This window comes from Chlorocebus sabaeus, chromosome 2 (assembly GCF_047675955.1).
Source record: "Chlorocebus sabaeus isolate Y175 chromosome 2, mChlSab1.0.hap1, whole genome shotgun sequence".
NCBI lineage: Eukaryota > Metazoa > Chordata > Mammalia > Primates > Cercopithecidae > Chlorocebus > Chlorocebus sabaeus.
This window is the reverse complement of record NC_132905.1, coordinates 12724206-12745178: the sequence shown is the minus strand read 5'-3', so window position 1 is coordinate 12745178 and position 20973 is coordinate 12724206. Positions and strand designations below refer to the sequence as shown.

The following is a 20973-nucleotide window of genomic DNA, read 5'->3' as shown; positions in this document are numbered from 1 at the left end:
GCCGAGTGGCTGGCACATGCCCGTTACATGCGGGGTTTATCAGGCGCCCATCTGCTTTGTGGAGACGCTGGTAGAAATGCCTATTATAACACAGATACAGAAAATTCTGAGAGGTGGTGTGTTTTGAGATAAAAACCACAAGCAGCCCGGCGCAGTGGCTTACACCTATAATCCTAGCACTTTGGGAGGCTGAGGTGGGCAGATCGCCTAAGACCAAGAGCTTTGAGACCAGCCTGGACAACATAGGGAGACCTCCATCTCTATGAAAAATTAAAACATTAGCCAGGTGCAGCGAGGTGTGCCTCTGGTCCCAGCTACTCGGGAGGCTGAGGCAGGAGGATCGCTTGAGCCCAGGAGGTCAAGGCTGTAGTGAGCCTTCATCATGTCACTGGACTCCAGCCTGGGTGACAGAGTGAGGCCCTGTCTCAACTCACAAGCTCTAGGAGACAAAATCAACTTGAACCTTGACCCTCCCTCCCGCCCCGCCCCCGACAGACTGTGTGGCCTCAGCCTGGTTATGTGACCTCTCTGTATATGTTAGTTCTTCATTGCTCTATAACGAATGACCTCAAAATGCAGCAGCTTAAAGGAACACATTTTCATTATCAGACAGCCTCCATGGGCCTGGAATCTGGGTTCAGCTTATCCGGGCCCCCGGGCTCAGGGTTTCTCCCAGGCTGCAATCAGGAGTCAGTGGGGGCCATGGTCATCCCAAGGCTCTGCTGGGGCAGGATCCACTTCCAAGCAAGATCCACAGTTGTGGGCAGGATTCAGTTCCTCATGGGCTGGGACTGAAGGCCTCAGTTCCCCACTGTCTGTGACCAGGAGCTGCCCTGGGTTCTTGCCATGCAGACACTGCCGCTGGCCTGGTCAGAGGGAGCAAATGAGAAGACTCAGATAGAGAGAGCGCCAGCAAGATGGAAGTCATTACCTCTCGTAATCGAAGAAGCAAGTCACTAGGTCCAGCCCACACTCAAAGGTAGGGGATCACACAAGGGTGTGGCTACCAGGAGTCCAAGCTACTTGGAAGGCTGAGGTGGGAGGAATACTTGAGCCCAAAAGGCAGAGGTCACAGTGAGCTGTCATTGTTCCACTGCCCTCCAGCCTGGGTGACAGAGTGAAACCCTGTCTCAAAAAAAAAAAAAAACCACCAGTAGCTAGTGATAATAAAAATCAGAGCAATTGTTGAAATACCGTTTTAAAATTCTCTAGATAGTGCAACCCCTGAGTGTCAGCACCAGGTGGAGGGTTCCCACCACCCCCTCCCCACATCGAGATGCCACCAAGATGCCGCTGAAGGACATTTACCAACAGATGCCCTCAGGCCTTCAGAGATTGGGTTGAGCATCTTAGTCCGTTTGTGTTGCTATATAGGAATACCTCGGGCTGGCAATTTAGAAAGAGAAGAGGTTCATTTGGCTCATGGTTCTGACGGTTGGAAAATTCAAGATGGGGCCTCTGCCTCTGGCAAGGGCCTCAGGCTGCTTCCACTCATGGTGGAAGAGGCAGAGGAGCTCATGTGTGCAGGTCACCTGGCGAGAGAGGAAGCCAGAGAGGGGAGGTGCCAGGCTCCTTTTAACAGCCAGTGCTCATGGGAACAGATGAAGTGAGAAATCGCTTACCCCCAGCCCCCACCAGGGAGGGCATTCATCTACCCATGAGGGGTCCACCCCACAACCCAAATGCCTCCGTGAAGCCCCACCTCCAACACCGGGGATGGAATTTCAACATGAGATGTGGTGCTTGTGAGGGGAGGGCGATCAGATAAACCAAACTGTAGCAGCGTCTGTTTGGGTCCAAGTAACCATGGAGACTACAGTGGGCCTGATTCTAGGCTGGGAGCTGAGGCAGTGTCTCTGCTGACATCTGGAGCTGTTACATCTAATGGAAGAGATGCCGGGTGGAAGCAACAGCTGGACAAAGGCCTTGAGATGCAGACAGTGTGGCGTGTTTGGGAAAGTGAGAGATCAAGGGGCTGGAGCACAGGGCAAGATGGGAGAGTACTGGGAGGTGAGGTAGGAAGGGAGGTGGGCAGTGGAAAGCTTTGGTGGCCATTTAAGGAAGGTCTTTGGTTTTCACACTGAGGGTCTTGAGCAAAGGAGGGACCTGATCTAAGATTAGCAGGATCAGTCCATGATGAGGACAAGCAGAAGGGGAAAGGCAGGGAGACCAGCCGAGAGACTACTGCATCGGTCCTAGCAGGAGGTGGCGCTGAAACAAACACCAGACTCAGAACAGTGCCAGGCTGAGATGAGGTCAGTTTTGGGATAAAACTGAAAGAGGGAACTGATGGGATTTCCTGACAGATCAGAGATGGGCGTCAGAGAAGGAAGAGGGCCAAGCATGGTGCTGGGCTTCTAGCCTGAGTGACCGGGGTGAAGGTGTTTCATGAAATGAAATAAACGCTGGGCTGGAACGGCTCTAGGGAGGAGAAATGCAGGAGTTCAGGTTGAAACATGATCAGCTCTAGGTCTCTTCGAGGCCTTTCTCCCTCCCTCTGCACCCTGCTGGCATGTCCCCTTCACGCAGATGGAGATTTTGCTCAGTCTGTGTTCTTCACTGATGTGGCCCATGAGCCTTGAACAATGTATTCATCCGTTTTCTGTTGCTTATAACAGAATACCTGAAACTGGGCATTTTGAAGGGAATTTCTTTCTAGTTGTAGAGACTGAGAAGTCCCAGGCCGAGGGCCACATCTGATGAGCGCCTTCTTGCTCATGGAGACTCTTCAGCGTCTCCTGGTGGCACAGGACATCGCATGGGGAGGGGCTGAGTGTGCTAATGTGCTGTGCTCAGGGCTTTCTTCTTCTTCTTGTAAAGCCACCAGTTTCCTTCCCATGATAACCCATTCACCCATTAATCCATGAATGGATTCATCCATTCACAAGGGTAGAGCCCTCAGGACCCAGAGTCACCACTTAAAGGCACCACCTCTGACCACTGCCATATTAGCCTGGCAGGCAGGATAAGGGCCCCCTAACGATGTCCATGTTCTATGCCCATCACCTGTGGACGTGTTACCTTCTACAGCAAAAGCGACTTTGCAGGTGCGATTGCTAATCACCAGTGAGAAAGGAAGAGTGCCCTGGGTTACCCAGGTTTGCCCCATGTAATCACAGGAGTCCTTAGAGGCAAAAGAAAGAGATGTGAGAGTTTGTTAGAGAAAGGCGTGAGGCTGCGCGTGGAATCAGAGTGATGGGATGGCTGGCCCAGCAGATGATGGCTGAGTGCTACGGAATGCTGTCAGCCGTGTTTATTTCTAAAGAAGCTGGAAAGGATGAGGAAACCTTCTCCCCTAGAACCCCCAGAAGGAGTGCAGCCCTGCTGCCACCAGGATGTTAGCCCCGTGGGACCTACTTTGGACCTTGGACCTCCAGCACTGTGAGGTGATGAATTCGTGTTGCTTTACGCCACTAAGTTTGTGCTAATTGTCGCAGAGGCCTGCAAGGAGACAGGACTCAGGAGTGGTGGGTTTCAGCTAGGAAGAAAACACGCAGGCCCTGGGGGAAGGAAGACTGAGGATGTGGGGGTTTATGGTGGGCAGTGAGGTGCAGAGGGATGAGCAGCAGCATTTCATGGGGCTGTGGGGCAGAAAGTGGGGTCTGAGCCTTATGGGGGTCAGAGTGAGAGACGCAGGGGATGAGATGAGAGTGACATGAACAGGGATAAATGGCAAAAAAAGACTCGTTCTGGAGGCGAGGCCATGAGCCCTGAGAGATGGAAGTCATGGGACCTGGGACCCCCACTGCCCGACTCTCCGAGGAGCCCTGGACCTAGTCTGGGCAGTGCTGGTCTTGGGAACCAGGGGTGTCCGCAGGGCAGAGTTTAGGAAAGCCTGCCCTCACACCTTCAGATCCTGGAGCCCAGCTCAGGGGCCGAGGTCTGTGTCGAAGACCCCAACAGCGCACAGAGGGTGCCCTGGCTTATTTGCACCATGGGGAGGATAAATGAGAACGTGGGCTCCTGAACCGCACGACTGCAGGTGTATCGGGGGAGGACCAGATGGAGAGGCGCCCAGCCGGAGCACGTTAGCACCGTCTAACATAGCAAGCTGCAGGCGCTGGCCGCACCTCGCTCCGCTGCAAACAATCCATTATTCACCTTGTCAAACAGACTCCCCCGAGAAGCCAGTTTCAGATTTGGCTTGTAAACGGCAGCTGGCTGGCTGGCCCTTCTCTTACCTGTCCCCGAGGAGCTGTTGAGCCACAGCAGTGAGCATTTTACAAGCGGGAGGGCCACAGGTGACTGCAGGCTGCCAGAAAGCAGATAACTGGCCTGGCAGGCTTCAGAATTCTAGGGAATCATGGTCTTTATGGCTTTCTGCAACAAAGGGAACTGGCTCTTTCTAGAAGACAGGCTGGAATACACTGCTGTGTAATTGGAGATGAATAAACCGAGCCATATGGGACAGAAGGAAAGTCTCCCTTGAGTCAGTTGTTTGGTTTATAAAATGTGTTAAATATTAGGAAATGATTAATTTTCCATGCATTCCAGATGAGCCCATTGTTCTCCATGCACAGGAAAGGCATGTTTGCTCATTTAACACCCGGTTCCTGGGGGCCTACCATACCGCATGCCAGGCTGTAGAGAGATGGCATTGAGCAAATCAAGACAATCTTCGCCGCCATGGAATTTACAGGGGCAAGAGACAGCAAACGTGCCCACAGTCATCCAAACGCCAGGCTGAGTGCATGTGTGGGCGGGGCACGGGGTAGGTCCCGCGTGACAGTGGTCACTGAAGTCCTCTGAGGACACGAATTTAATTGGAAAGTTGAAGAATGAGGAAGAACCAGTCCATGAAACTCAGGGGTCAAAGCGTTTCAAGTTTTAGGAGGAGAGAGAGGTGGGGAATGGTGTGGTCTGGGCAAGGAACAGAAAAGAGGCCTGGAGGCTGGAGAACTTGTGGCCAAGGAAGATGGCTGAGCCTCTTGCCTGGAATTTGGATCATCCTGAATGCAAAGGGAAGCCGTGGAGGGCTTTAAACAGGGCTGTGATAGGATCTGAGGCTGCTTTAAGCTCGATCTGGCTGCTGTGTGGATGGGGAGGTCGGGAGTACACCAGCGAAGGGCTGTTGTGTCATCCAGGTAGATGAGGGTGTTCTGGTGAGCATGAGGCATAGAGGTGGGAGGATTTCAGAAGTGACCCAGTGGGATTTGCTGATATGTGGGCAATGGGAACAGTGAGACATCCGGGGTTATTCCAGGGTTTTGACTAAGCGACTGTAGATAGATGGTGTTGCCATAAACTGATGAGTAAAATGGGTGCGTGTTGGGAGAGGGAGGAAGAGGAGATTGGGAATCAGGAAATTTGGGGGCATGTTGAACTCAAAATGCCTCCTGGCTACCAAAGAGAAGAAGGCACATGGTGGGGGAGGTGACACGGGAGTCTGGCGCGTGTGTATGTGAAGGTGTAAATACAACCCTCTCCACGGGTGTCCTGTGAATGCTTTTTTCTCGTGGTATTAAGGGCAGAGGGTTCTAAATCAAATATCCTCTGGCAGTTTGCACAGCAGCAGAAACTGTTGGCAATGTGTTTTCAAGGAGTTTTGTCAGTATTTCATAGAAGGATGAGGTGTCCCCATTTCAACAAAAAATTTAGGGATCACTGATGTAAAAAGCATAGCCCCTGGGAATCAGAGTGAATCATCACTGTACTTCCTATCCAGCACAGTGTTTCAGAGCTTGAAGTTTTTAGTAAATCAGGGATTCCTAGAGAGCCTGGGACAGGGCAGATAGACAGCAGCGGGGGTTTTGTTTCTTTGATAACTCCTCATCGGACCGTTTACAAAGCTCAACTTCTGAATTTTACCAAGAGGGCAGGGCAAGAGGTGGTTTAGAGTGAGAAGCCCTTTTTGGAGAAAGTTTGGTCTGACCTCGTCCACCTTCGTACCACAAAATGTCATGAGGTTTATAGCAAGCGTGTCCTTTATACCCCTTAACAGCTACTGGGGATCCGCAGACAAAAGAAATGACTTCACTTTCATTTCGTAAAGACCCTTGTGGCTCTGTGCCTCTGTCCTCAGCATTATTTTATACTCAACCTGGTCCTACCAGGAACCCAGTTTCCTTCTAATGTATGAACATGAAGAGGCTGAGTAGGAGTCAGCATTTGTTTTCTCCTGTCAATCTCACCACTTCTTAAACTCCAACTTGGCACGAAACTACTGTTCTGTTTCTGCTCCTTTGTACGAAACTACACCATGCTGTTGGATACAGCAAGGAACATGTTCAGATTTGCAAACTCCTGGCAAAGTGACTCCAAGATGCTCCAATACAAACTTCCTTGTCATCTCAGGTTTTGAAAATTGGATAAACTCAAGTTTCTGGCTTTAATGATCTATTTAGAAGAATTAAAATCCCATAGAGCTCTAAATGTTTCCTTCCAGATATTAGTCAAATGAGGTCTCAAGGTGAGCTCAAGGCTCCATGATAAGCGTTAGGTGAATCTATAATGTTTGTTAAATGATGGGACAGTCAATCGATAGCTAATATTGATTAAGTATGCAGTACCTGTGAGGTGGGGACTAGAGTCCTCATTTTATATCTGGGGAAACTGAGGCACAGGCCAAATTTGTGTTTAAGCGTGGCTTAAATATAAACGTACAACACAGACTGTTTTGTTTTGTTTTTTTTAAAATGACTGTATAGTTTTAGCCTTGTCCTCTGCTTGAGTGATTTTGACTTTCGATTCAGGAGAAGTGGTGTTAAGGTTTTTGGAAAGTGAGTTAAAGCAAAACAGTTGGCCGCAATCATCTTAGTGGGGCACAGTTGCCTCTTAGGTGTAGCCCTGGGCAGGTATTTTTTGTGGGGCTCCTGTCTGCCTAGGCAACTTGAGCCATTCCTAAATCAGCACCATTCTGGCAATCCAGTCTCACACCATCCCACAGAACTCACAATGAAAACACTGCACCAGCCATCGGAGCAATATGCTCACCAGGGTGCTCCTCTGGAAGCTGGCCTGGACCCTGTAGGTGCAGGTTCTACAGCTCTTTGGGGCATCTGAAGGGGAGAAATGGGAGCCAGCTGGTCCCAGCTAACGGAGGGAGACTAAGGATATTTCAAGATAGGCACTTCCAGCAGCCAGGACCCATGCAGGTCCCTGTCTGAGCTTGGGACACCTGCCCATTTTGTAGTGCTGGTTACAGGCACTGGAATAGCAGGGGGGCGGGGGCTAGAAAATTCCCAGCAAGACAATCCAAGTGGGGGGCTATGATGGGGTGGATTGGGTCCCTAAAGCACAGGGCCTGGGGCAGATATCCCATTTCCCTGGGGTGAAAGGGTGGGAGGCGGTTCGAACCCTATTAAGACTTTAAAAAGAGCAGCTACTTCCAAACCTCCTAGGTGCTTCAGCTACAGGATGGCAAAAGCTGTTTTAAGGAGGAACTTGGCTAGAAGGTTCTAGTACTTGTTTGTGGGTTCGAAGGTATAAGGTGCATTTTTTTTTCTTTAACCTTGATATTTTGCAAGATGCTCAAATAAAAATGGTGGCTTTTGCCTTCCAAGTGGCTGGCTTGGCCCAGTTGACTGAATGCTTCGGGATCCTTGGAAAGCTGGTCTAAGGTGCGCATCATAAATCTCCTTTATGAATATGCTACCTCAAAAGTAGTCTAGAGGCACAGATTACAGCAGAGCTGTGCCGGAGAGAATCAAATTCAGGTTGACCATGTGGCTTTGTCACCTCTGACAAGTGGCTTCTGAGCCTGAGTCACAAGCACAGCGTGACGGTACCTACCTCCTAGGGCTGAGACGAGGAGTAAACGCACACACTTATGTGCACACACAAAATGTTCCTTGCTGAGGGAGCCCGAAATGTAAAGGGGATATTTGAGTAGCCTCTCCGGAAAAGAAAGATCCACCAAAGTAGCTGTTGCTTCCAACTGTTTTATTGCTAAACTAACATGATACAAGTCGTATAAAAATACTTTACATATAGGAAAAATAAACTACATTAAACTGGAGATTAAAAACATTTGCATAGGAATGTGATGTATTCAAACGCCTTTAACAGGATTGTCTAAACCTAAGCCTACCAGCACCACCATGTTGGAGAGACCTCTGTTTGTTGGAGAACTGTACTGGTTTTCTCTCCTCTGAGGGCTGTAGAGGCCATAGGGGGTGAGTGAGGTTCTTTGACAAGATGTCCAGGATGCTAAGCTTGTTCCAACAGCCATAGCCTCGGTCTGCTCAGGCCAATCAGAATGCTGTGAGCACCTGCTCTAATGGAAACAACATCATTTGCATCCATTCCATTCAAAGCTTGAACTCAGCAGGGAGTTTATTGTAGTCAGCCAACAGCTGCATAAAGGCAGAATGTTAATTAACCCTTTCACTTCCAGCTCTCAGGACCCTGATGGCTCAGGGAGAAACTCTCTGTTACCAACCACCAGAAAAGTTTGTTTTTAAACAGACTGAGTTAAACAGTGATGTTGGCTGTAAGTCAAGGCACTCACAAAAGCTGAGGGAAATGGATGTTTATGATCACAATTTTTATATGATGCTGCTTTAAGCATGTAATTGGAATGCAGGAAAATACTTGCTATGCAACTGGCTGTTTTGGTTCCATGAAACGTAATGCCCTAGCCTTGAGCCTAGGAGCCCCAAGGTTAAGATGCGCTGGGTCACCGAGCACCTTGCCTCCAGGAAATGAGTTCAGGAAAGGTTAGCCCAGCTTGTCAAGAACATCACAACTCCATCCATGCCTCTTGTAAACTTGAAACGAAAACATTCTTTCAATTCTGAGCAATAGAAAGCACTTGGAAAGTTTTTTTTTTTTTTTTTTTTGACATGATAAATTCAGTTTCACCGTAGTCCAGAGTGAGAATTAGAACATATCAACTCCTGATCTGCCTAAATGTGACAGCCTCTGCCCAAGACTGGCTCACTGAGGCGTCTTGGCTACTGGATGTAAACAAAAAATGCAGTATCAGTGCCTCCCAGTTCTTTGAAGGAATCAATTCATCCTTGGTTATGTCTATGCTGGAAAACTGTGGATGTCCTTTGGATAAAGCATACAGGAGTTATCTACCAGGATTTAGTTTTGGTCCCTCTGTAAATATTAGCCTGAATGTAGGGTTCTGTGAACATGAATTGTTTTCAAATTCCATTACAATGCAGGCAGGGTTTTGGTGTCAATTTTTTAAAATCAAAACCACCTACTAGATTACTTATTTGGGGGGATCTAGACACTTGATGATTCTCAGTGACCAATCCAGGCTCAGGGCTGAAGTCAGCATAATTCTTGAGCAAGAAAAAGGTGGTTCCTTGTTCCATGAAGCCATTCCTTCTCCTGAGATGCTGTCTTCTAAGAAGGTGACTAATAGGCTCTGAGTGGGAGTTTTATTATATGGATTTTTGTTTCCTGGAATAATTAACAAATGTTTCAAGAATACATCATTTATCTTAAGAAAAAAAAAAAATCAACCTATGTGTAAAAAGAGATATTTAAAAAGATTTCTGACCATTTATAAATATAAATCTAATTCCAACGGGGTGTAATATTTTGAGGACAGGTAACAAGCATAAAAATACAGGTAAGAAAATAAAATTTAATAACATACTAATTAATCTGGATTGCTATACATATTATCAAGCAGCAGCATTTTTTTACAATACAGGAAGACTTGCAAACTTTGGAAATATACTACATTCAGCAACATGGTAGACCTGTCAGAGTGCTACATATTTACATTAACTTAGATGTAGCAAGTACAAACCTTCACTTAACTGAGATCCTTCTAACACACCTGCAACATGCCCATCTTTACCATTTATACATCCCTACTTTCTCATTCTCTTAGAGGATCTTATTGCCTCTTCCCATACTGGAAATATTTCATGAGCCATCCTTCTTGGCAAAATTTCCTCCTAGCATTTGTAACTGACAAAACTTCCTTGATAGCTGTCAGTTCCTGATACACTTTCTCTTGCCTGTTTATGTCTCAAATCTAATGCTTTTGTTTCTCTTTCCTTTGCTATTTGGTACAGTTGTTTATGAAAGTGCTTCCTATAATATCCAGCTAAGATGTCTTAGAAAAACAGAGGGGTTTATTTGTGTGTGTATTACACACACACACACACGTACAGGAGGTTGAGCTACCAGGAGGTCCTTTTTGCTAACATAGTTAGAAAACTGATGGAAAATGCATTAGTCCTTTTTCACCCTGTGGACAAGGAAGCTGAGCTACTTTGCTACAATAGCAGGAAGGCACTTGGGTAAAACATTCAGATAACTGAGGAAAGCTCAAATTCCCTCATGTATAAAAAATGGCTCCTAGCCAGGTCAAGGGAGAACAAATCACTCACCACACACTCCTAGCTTTTCCCCAGTGAAGTCAATATTGCTGGAGAGAAAAAATTCATATTGCCGGAGAGAGAATTCTCTAGGTGAAGCTGCTAGTATAAGGAACTTATTTTGTTCGTGAGGAAGTATTTAGCATCCCAGAAGTTCTATGGTGAGGGTCAACCTCTTACTGGCATTCTGTTTATTTAAAAGAGAATTTTCCTAAACTCTGAGCTTAGGGGTGAGGGAGGGAAAGGTTGTCCATTGTTAGGGAAAAATAAATGCTAGGGATTGACCAACAGGTTGCATACAAGTGCACAGGCCCGAATCTGAGCATTTTGTCTTCTTCTATCTGGAGTGCCAAACACACCTGGCCCCACTCCCAGGAAGCTTTTGCCTCTGGGTAACCTTGACGGGAGAGCCAGGACTTACAAAGCCCACAGTGGGCACTGAGTGGCCATGACTATCTTCCGAGGCCTTCTGCCTACAGACTGGACTGAGAAAACACTGTAAGTACAGTCTGAGTGCTAAGAATATTTTCACTTTGTTGTGGATTATTGAGGAAACAACTGAATGGCTTAAAAATGAATCCCCCCGCCCGTCCTGGGGTATCTGCAGCAAATGCCAACAGAAACACATCTGCCAAGAACTACAAGGGTTTTGTTTGTAAAAATCACAAAAATCGCACCCACAGAGGAAGACTAGGGGAGACTATGGGTGCGCTCAGTGGAAACAGTTGGGAGGAAGGAAATCATATATAACATACAACTGGTCTGAACAGAGCTCAATCAAACTAAAGGATGCATTCGAGTAGATTTCTTCGTGTTAGAATTCTAGTGCGAATAGGTCTTCAGGGGCAGAAAGGGTCTTTAAATACGTTCAGGTCAAATTAACCAGTGAAGCTGGGAAGCGCATCCTGAGCTCGACTGTCCCACTTTGAATTTAGGATAGAGGGAATTCAGCCGTTTTCCTCTATCTTGGTAGACACCCACTTCCAGAAGCACTTGGGCTGTTTTACTTAACAAAAATACCCGCACTTCTTTTCTTGGTTGCTTTAGCCCTTCTGCTATTCCTCAATTAAATGCACATGCTTGAGATTCTCCACTGCTTTACGGAAAAGCACTCTGGCTGCTAGGAAGAAAGCAAGCCGGAACCTTGCAAAGCATCCAGGTTGTACAGCTGCAGCAGACAGGTGCTTGTTCTCTGCAGCCTGGGTCAGCCCCCCAAGTCTATGGAAATTGTGTTAGCAGGACTGCGTGCTGCAGGGGTTAAAGAACAGCTCACCAAAATAGCTCCAGTGCTAGGTGCCCTGGCCAGCTTTTTAAAGCAGAAAAAAAAATAATAACAAACGCGTATACATGTCATAACTTAACACCAAGAAGTCTTAACAGGTGATCGTGTCCGGGCAAGACAGTTTGGTTTTGGAAAAAGAATTCAAAAATAAAGCTTTAGCTGTGGCCCAGTTGTGGCATGGACTGGGCGAGCTCTAAGGACTGACAGTTCAGTTTCTACCTCTATCAAGAGGGTTTTGGGTTTCTTCAGCCTGTAAGCTGGGCTCTTGGATCACGTTCCTTTGGTTGCTCTGAGAACTCCTTTCCTTCAAAAGGTACAGGAGCTGTATCTGTGACCTGGAAAAATGAACGCAAGGGCTGGGGTTTAATCACAGTGCCCACATCTTCTGTCCCCCGCCCATCCCCCCAAGCTCCAGTCACACTGTTCTCAGGCGCGTTCCAGTGTCCTGTCTTGTGCAGAATGTGCTTTTGGTCAGCAGGCGCTTAATATTTGGACGGAACACCATTAAGATCAACCAGGATGCTCTCTGGGATTTAAAACATAAACCAAAAAGAAGAGTTCTCTCTGGTGTTTAGAGGGAGGTGGAAAGCTCCTTAAGCGAGAGTCCGCTTAGTGCCCATACATTGATCCGCGTGTGGACTCCAGGCTGGGAGATGAACGTGAAAGGAGACAGAAGGTGAGGGGCTGTGGAGGGCTCCGAGGGGTCAGATACAGAAGGTGTCTTGCTATAATGGCTTCTTTTACGTCTGATTTCTGGCAGGAGGTCCTGAAAACTCCTTCCTGATAATTTCATTAACTACAAAAGAAAAGAGGAGGGGGAGAGAGAGAGAATGGGGCGAGTGAGAGGGCACCAAGAACATGCATCAGGTTCGCTTTCTAGAACCTCTATCAGGCTATTTGTTTTTCGCTTTCTAGAACCTTTATCAGGCTATTTATTTTTGAGACAAGGTCTTGCTCTGTCACCCAGGCTGGAGTGCAATGGCATGATCATGGCTCCTAGCAGCGTCAGCCTCCTGAGTAGCTGGGACTACAGGTACACGCCACCACACCTGGCTACCTTTTTAAATTTTTAGTAGAGACAGGGTCTTACTCTGTTGCCCAGGCTGGTCTCGAACTCCTGAGCTCAGGCAATCCTCCCACCTGAGCCTCCCAAAGTATTGGGATTACAGGCATGAACCGCTCTGCCCATCTTTATTTATTTAAATATTTTTTGTTGTTGTTCCTTGTGATTGTATATTTGACAACTTTTAATATAAGGAATGCTTTCCTACATCATATTTTTTTCAGACAATATTTTGTGCTAAAGATCTATTAGTGAAAATTGCTCAAATGGTAACTTTTTCAAATCTTTGTGGCAGAAATGGATTTGAGCCATAGGGCATGTTTGAAGTAACTTTCTCCTCTTCTGCATTTGATGTCATGTGTTTGAGGCTTTCTATTGTGTACCAAACTACTTCCACTATTTCCACATCCAGAAAATGCCTATTAAGTCTGATAAAACATGGTTCTTTCTTGATCCATAAAACTTATAGTTCTCAAAAGAGGAACCCTTACAAAGAGCAAGTGAGGGCCCCCCTAGAGACTGACTGGCCATCAACATAAACATAGTTTGCATTTCAGCACAACCAAGTGAAGGATCATGTGCCAGTTCTGGAAAGTTTGGTCACCTCCCTCCCCAGAAGTATGTGTGGAGTTCCTAGCAGGGAACCAAGAGCAGTACCAGTCACTGGCATCAAGAAGCAAGCTACCTTCTCCCGCCTTGGCTACTGGGTGAGATCTTAGGATAGTGGATCCTGCAAATAGGTTCCCTGAAACATTCTTGGAAAGAAGAAGGTGCTATTGGTGACAGCTCCTCCATGAGGCATGCTCCCTGAGGTGTGCCTACACCTTCAGTTTTGCAGGCAGACCATATTGACTAGTTGTGGGGTGGAAGGGATGAGGATGTAAACCCCTTTGGGAGTCCCATCAAAGGCAGGTTCATTTTCCATTTCCTGGTTCTGACACTGAATTCTTCCCACACCTCCTCCTACTTCCTTTTCTCACCTTAGGCTTAAGTTACATTGTCACTGAGGGTTAAATGTTCAGAGTTGCCCAAAGTCTCTTCATGGTCAAAGCTGGGTCCTCCTAGGTTCAGGGTGCTTTTCCCTGGAAAACCCCTGCCCAGATGGTCTGCAACCTCCATAACAGTGAGAGGCGGGGGAATGCAAAGAGCTGAATGAACCGGGTTTGATTCTCAGCTCCTTCTCTGGCTGTATGACGTTACCTCTCCGTGCCTCAATTTGCTCAACTGTAAAGTGGGACTCATAGCACATATCTTTTCAGGCTGTTGTGAGGATGCTAACCATTCACATACGTGATAGCGCCCAGCACAGTGCCTGGTGTTCAGTGGCTAGTGGCTGGGATGGTCAGTAAAATCCCTACGCTTCATGTTAGACTCTGAATTCTGTGCTTTGCAACCATCGGCTTTGTTTTGTGCCAGAACGTCAGGCATGCCACAAGCATGGGCGTGAGAGGTCAGGTTCCAGAGCCAGCCAGGGTTAGAATTCCACCTCTGCCACTTCCTTGCTTGGTGAACCTTGCCTTGGTGACATAACCACTCTGTGCCTCAGTTTCCTCATCTGTACATTGCATCTAAAAATATTACCTCCCAGGTTGCTGAGGTGCTTGGATGAGATAATGTAAGTAAAGATCACAGTGCCCAGTGTACAGCCAGTGTTGGTTTGTAGACCAGTATATACATATTAGATATGTATTCGAAATACATACATTATGTATAACTTTTCCAACATGTGGAAATGGATTCACTAATAGGAATGTAGAGGACAAATTCATATATTTAGCTAACCAGCACTAGTTGGGCATCTACTGTGTACCTGGTAACAGCTGACTCCCAGGGGCCCTAAACCAGAAGCTGCATAAAGACTGTCAGCCCGGACCCTCAGTGCTTCCTGCAGGGGTGACGAGCTGACCATGCTGGGCAGGACTCTTATGTAGCGAAAGCTGAATGCCCAGGGCAGGTGGGGTCGGGGCAGCTTCATGTGAAGCTTTTCAAAGCCCGGATTCCAAAGGGCTTCCTGTTTTCTCAACCTAGGAAGTGAGAGGAGTGGATCCTTAATGAAAACTTTCCACAGCCTCAGCTTTCTAAAAATAGCTGGTAGGCAGAGACACTGGCACCAAAGCCCTCTGGAAGGGCTGTTTCCCTTCTCAGAACACAGGGCTAGGGCAGGGGACCGGAAGTAGGGAAACTTTCAAGCAGACAGAAGCGTGTTTCCCTCCCCTTGGATGGAAATGGTCCTGCTTTCTGGGAGCTACTTTCAGGTAGAAGTGAAGAGTTGCATCTGGAAAATCCAGTAACCCTATGCACTTAGACCGTCTTGCTATTTGGGGGTGGTGAGGGGGCCCTGAGTTCAACTCCCGCCCAAACCTCTCTGGGTAGGAACCGCCTCCTTCTGAAATCTCGGCGCCCGCTCCCCTGACTACCAATACGGAGAAAGTTCTAGAACAGAAATGCCTGCTAGGTGGTGGTGACAGAATAGAGCCACATTGGGCTTTAAGTTCTGAGAGAGGGTCTCGTCTCAACCACTTCACGCAGAGTCCACAGGGAGGCCCCACATTTGCAGACTCGAGTACCAGGGTGCAGGGGAACCCCAGTGCCCTTTCACCATGCCATTTCTCCTGGTCTCTGTCTGTCCCCGACTCAGCCCTGTTCTCTCCTCTTGTGTCACCTTCCTCACGCTGCTCCTCTGGGTAGCACCATGCTTTCCCCAGTCTAATGCTTTTCCTCCTCACTCACATCACCCAAGGCTCAGTCTCCTTGGCAAAGCCCCCCTTGGTGGCCACCCTTGGCCCAGTCGCACTCCCGTCTCCTCACTATCCCCTGCTGTGTTGATGCTCTCCTTCCCCTCATATCCCTTAGATGATGCTTTGGTGCATGGGAAGTACTCAACATGTATTTATGAACAGAACACAGCAGCTTAGAAAGGGATTGGGAAACTTCAGGTCACAGCCAGGACTGGCCTCCCCAAGTCGGCCTCTGAGGTTTGGGTGCTGAACCACTCTCCTGTATCATTGCCATCAGCACTTTAGACCTCCAATAATCTACCCTAGGCCAGCAACTGTACCTCTCCTCCTACCTGTTCCCAAATGGGGCCAGGTGCAGTGCTTACCCCTGTCCAATGCTGCCCCTTCCTGGAAGCTGCCCCACATTCCTGCCATAGTGCCCTCACTCCCTCCAAAAGCAGGTACTGAATTTTCAAGTAGCTCTACTCACGCATGGCACCATGCAGACAGCAGGTGCTTAATGCTTGCATTAGCCCACCCCAAGGACCCTGCACCATCAGCCTAGGTCCCTTGGTTTAAGGAAGCTGATTTTCCTTTTTCATTCGATTGACAAATGGGTTGCTGATCTGTTACTTGTTTGGAGCCTTTCTCTACAAAAGAATACCAGCCATTCACATTTCCTGAGAGCTGTGTGCCAGGTCCTATACAGTGCCAGGGACTATTATTTAATTCTCACACTGCTCCTAGTAATATTATCCCCATTTTATAGATAGGGAAATAGACAGGCAGACCAACACTCTAGCAGGTGACGGGGGATTGGGATTTGAACTCAGGGCCCATTTAATTAACTTGTACAGTATTGATCCTCGTTCTTTTGGGGATCCCAGAATCCTCTGTGTCATTTGCGTGAAGTCAGGGGAAGGCTACAGTAGACTCTGCCTAGCCAGCAGAGAGAGGCCGTGTGATGAAGGCAAGTGCTCTGCTGGAGAAAGCGTCCCTTTCTCAGAACAGAATTGAGGCCAGCAGTTGTGAGTCTGCCACAGTGCTCTTGACCTCTGATCATCCTTACAGAGAGGTGTCCTGCTGAAAAGGCTGATGGAGAATGATCTCAGGGTGACTACTAAGCCTGAAACTGGAGACGAAAAAGTGAACTGATCTTAAGTACATAAAAATTACGCACAAAACATAGTGTAACATTTTCAGTATATATGACAAAGTCATTTATAAAGAGGTGTTTCCACTCAGTAAGAAGGATATTAGTATTCTAATAAAAATGGCTACAGACATAAAAAGATGATATACCAGGGGTCCACAAAGAGCCAGATATTATTGTCAGCTTTGTGGGCTCTTTCTTACTTACTAAGCACTGCCAGTGTAGCATAACAGCTGCCGTAGACAGTAAGCAAATGGGCATAGATGTGTTCCAGTAAAACTTCATTTGCCAAAACGGGCTGGGGGCCAGGATTGACCCAAGCACTGTAGTTTGTCAGCTCCTAGTATATATATGCTAATGGCAAAGAAGAAAAAGCAGGGTGTTCTCTTTGCCTGCTTTTTGAGGGTGGCAATCTGGGGAAGCTAGTGCCTCTTACTGGATTTCTAAAAGCTAAGTTAGATCCCATTCTGCCCTAGGAGTTTTCTGTTTTGCTAAAAGGCCCGGGCCCAGGCACCTGCATCTACTTTCTCCTCCCTTCCTTTGCCAGAGCTCAGAGGTTCCCAGACTTCAGTTTGCAGCAGGATGGCTGCTCAAGATTACATGAGGAAAACAACACAGATGTATGAATACTTCAGGTGCAATTTAAAGGACTTTCAAGGGTGAATTTCACTCTAGGCCCTTTCCCTTTGACTGCTGACTTTGGAACTGAATCCCCTGAGAAAGCAGCAACAGGAAGGAGCGGATAGGTTGGGTCCTGCTTCTCGCTCAAACCTCAAGCATGTTTTCTAAAATCTGGTGAGACCACGTGAGTGCCCACGAGAGCCTGGGCCCAGCCACAAAGCCATGGCCAGAAAGACACTCCTCAGGCTTGGAATGGGAATCGAGAGGGCCGCATTCTCCAGGCCAAATCAAAGAATCTGACAGCCAAGAGGGGGCCCAAGGCACCACCCCCAGTCACCACTGACTGTTTTCTCTGCCTTGCAGTGCCTTGCTGAATTCACTCCCATGACCCCCCCACATGCTCGGGTCAGGATGCGTGAAGCTGAAAGCACATGAAGTCCTCTCTGTGCTCTTCTGCCTTTGGTCCTAACTGTCCTCAGGGGAAGCGACTCTGAAGGCCAAGAGGTAAGTTCCCTGAGCAACCAGGCCTGCTGGTCTTGAGCCTTCCCGTGACTTTTTTTTGAGTCTCCCTCTGTCACCCAGGCTGGAGTGCAGTGGTGCTATCTCAGCTCACTGCAATCTCTGCCTCCAGGTTCAAGCAATTCTCCTGCCTCAACTTCCTAAGTAGCGTAGCTGAGGTTACAGGAACCTGCCACCATGCAGGGTTTTAGTAGAGAGACGGGGTTTCACCATGTTGGCCAGGCTGGTCTCAAACTCCTGACCTTGCCTTGGCCTCCCAAAGTGCTGGGATTACAGGCGTGAGCCACCGTGCCGGGCTCTTCCCCTCTGACGTCTCAAAACTGAAAAGGCCTGTTACTTGAGAGAGAGCTCTCCCAGACCTCTGCTTTGCACTTACTAAGTAACTTCCCAGTGTTCATCTTCTCCAGAGAAACCTGGCCATACTTGAGTGAGGCTCAGTGAAAAGAACATAAAACCCTTACTAGGACTGTAGCTGGAAACTGTGGGTGGGGTCTGAAGAGTGAGGCAGCAGCAGTAAATCCCCTCCCAGGTCATACTGGTCAGAGCTACAGAGTCAGCCACAGGCCTGAGCCGCTGGCTTGCCAAAGTCCCCAAGCCCAAGACACACATTAAAAGGGCACCGCCCTTCGACAAGTTCCCTGAGGGGCTTACAACCTCAGCCCTGATACTTTACTTGCATTTTTATCCTGATTCCTCAGACGTGAAGTCCTGAGGCCGAGTGGCAGATGGTTGGAGAATGTGCCCCTCCCCCCAGGGCTTCCTTCGGCCACAGGGAAGTAGGGGTTCATCTCAGCAGGCCCCATCCTCTGGCAATCGTGCTTCCGAAGTGTCAGCTCCCCTGGGTGTGCTAATATAAGCTCTAAGATGGTCTGGGCACTGTGTGTACTGGTTTATTCCAATTAGAATATGGAGAAGATTAAATAACAGCAACAGCATCTAAGAAGCTGAGGCACAGAGAGGTATTGCAACCTTCCTCAATGTCTCATCTGGACTTCACACCCCAGGGCCTCCTGAAACTTGCACGGTAGGGTCTTCTTAGCTGCCAGGCTCTTCTGTGGAGGCCCAGCAAGGTGCATCTGTTGGGTGAGGGGCTCAGCCGAGCACCCTGGGAAGCAGTTCAAGGGGCTGATTTCAAATCCAGAAACCAAGTAGCAAAATCATGCGACTTCAAAAGCCACAACAAGGAAGCCCTCGGGAGGAGCTGAAACCTTGAGCTGAGGGAATCAGGATTGGAAGTGCCCTAAGCACAGGGCGGGGCTTCCTAGGTAGGTTTTCTGACCTCCCTGCCCACTCTGCTGTTCCCCAGTGCAGAACACCCGCCACGGATGGAGAGCCTCATTTAACTGGACACCCACAACCAAGTGTGCAAAACCAAAAAGGAGCAGGCTCCAAAGACGGTGCTGCATTTTTCCATGCAGGCCAGCCCTGGAATCGGGGAGCATGCAAGTTACCGGGGCCTCATCCCCCCTTCTCCCGCCCAACCCTGAGATTCTCAGGGAGGTCCCCAGGAGTGTCCACTTCCGAAGTGGAGAGTGGAGGGGTCTAGCCCTTAAGAGCAGGAGAATGAGAAGAGAGGGCCTTCAGCTTGTCAAGTTTTCTTATACTTAAAAAATTCAAGTTAAGGAAACACACAGCTGGAAAACAAAAGGAGAAGCAGAAGATATCAATTACCTTTAACTTTGATTTCTCGGATCAAAGATCACAGTCATTCTGTTTCATAATATGTTTTGTATCCAGCTAAGGTGTGTGTCTATCAGCTCTGAAAAAGATTTGCAAAATCATTTTTGAGAAGAAAAAAAAAATCACCTTTGATCTCTCTTACGCTTCCAACTCATGCCAATATCATCCAAGCCCAGGAGGGAACTTAACCCTTTGGCTGTAGTTCAAGCCAAAATTCTGCAACATCTTCGCATTTGTGCCAGAAGTAACCCAACCCTAGGGTAATAATCATGGAGATGAGGGACTCTGTGCAAAGTGCATTACATTATGTGGGGTGCGGGATCAAGGGGAGTGTGTTCAAGCTGGACAGAAGGGCTGCTGTGGGGTTTCAAATCATGGCCAACTACAAAGAGAAAATTAAAAAGCCAGTTTCTGCTGCAGTCAAAGGAAAATTAGAATTTCATTAAAGATCTACTCAACTGTTATCTGCCTTCAGGCATCTACAGACACTAAACTGGGCCCTAGTTTCCTTCTTACTAGTGATATCACCTCAGTGGTCAGGGAAATTCACAAAACTGCACATTTTCTTCCTGTTTTTTGTCAACAATGGAAAAAAGCTCCTGCCCTATCAGACCAACAAAGGCACTTGAAGAGAATGAGACCTGGGGAGTCTATTGTAAATAAACCCCTCTCTACGTCTGTACAATGCCTGTGGCTTTCAAAACACCTGTCTTCCCAATCCCCTTTCAATGGCCCAATTGAAATACCCAAGTCCATTCCAAATGCCTGATTTAGAAATATTTTCTGAGTCCAATTTCTTACAGGGAATAATGCAGCCTTATTAGAAATGTCAAGTAAACTAGGATGCTTTTTCAAGTAGAGGCGTAAGCTCCCTGAAATCTCATCTTCAAGGGCGACAGAACGCTCAATAAATGAGATCCTTTTAGCGCTTGTGCAGTTAGAGGCCTGGATTTCCAAATGTTGGGCTCCAACAGGAATTGGCTAGTTGGGGTTGGCGACTGCTGCCCTGGGGCAAAAGAAGCACTTCATCTCTCCTCCTTTTCTGACCATGCATCTCAGGCCATCTCCCAAAGCAAACATTTCCAGGTGGATGTGGCCCTAAGGCAGCTCCCACACTAAACTGCCCAGTCTCCACTCAAAACTGACTTCTTCCAAGTCCAAGAGCAGACAGTACTGTCAGATAATTCACTAGGGCCTTAAAATACCACCTCTACCCTGACGATGGCCACATTAATATTTTTCACCCAGACCATCACTCCTAAACTTCAGATTGCAATATCTACCTGCCCACAGGTCATCTCAAACTTCACAGGGCCAAAACCAATCTCCAGATCCTCACCCCTGCTCCTCCTCTCCTCCCCCTGTCTCACCTGTTCCCATGGTGGGAAACACATTCTCTCCTTCCAGTTTGTCAGGCCAACCTAAGTGTGTTCCCTGACTGACTCCTTGTTCACAGCACACATCCCATACATGCTTCTGGATTTACCCCCAGATAGTCAGAAACCAACAACCTCTGCTGCTACCCCCGGCCCTATACAGCAGGGTGATCCTGTTGGAACTTATGTTAGAGCATGCCACTCCCTGTTTTGCTCAGTGGACAATGACCAACACATTTTCACTTTATCCATATCTACTCATTTAAGGAGCAC

At 47.8% G+C, this 20973-nt stretch overlaps 1 protein-coding gene across 3 annotated transcripts in view; it reads right to left on the bottom strand.

Annotated features, from left to right (window-relative positions):
* Nucleotides 1-7864: 7864 nt before the first annotated feature.
* Nucleotides 7865-20973, bottom strand: part of NFATC2 (nuclear factor of activated T cells 2) — a 171783-nt gene continuing 158674 nt past the window's right edge. For 2 of the 3 annotated variants that reach the window (XM_008013989.3, XM_008013966.3), the window contains exon 10: nt 7865-12367. In XM_008013989.3, the coding sequence (XP_008012180.1) occupies nt 12312-12367 (56 nt within the window). In that variant the 3' untranslated portion in view covers nt 7865-12311. Of the gene's footprint in view, nt 12368-19315; nt 19404-20973 lie in introns of all 3 variants that reach the window. The other variant, XM_008013972.3, reaches the window with a different exon arrangement.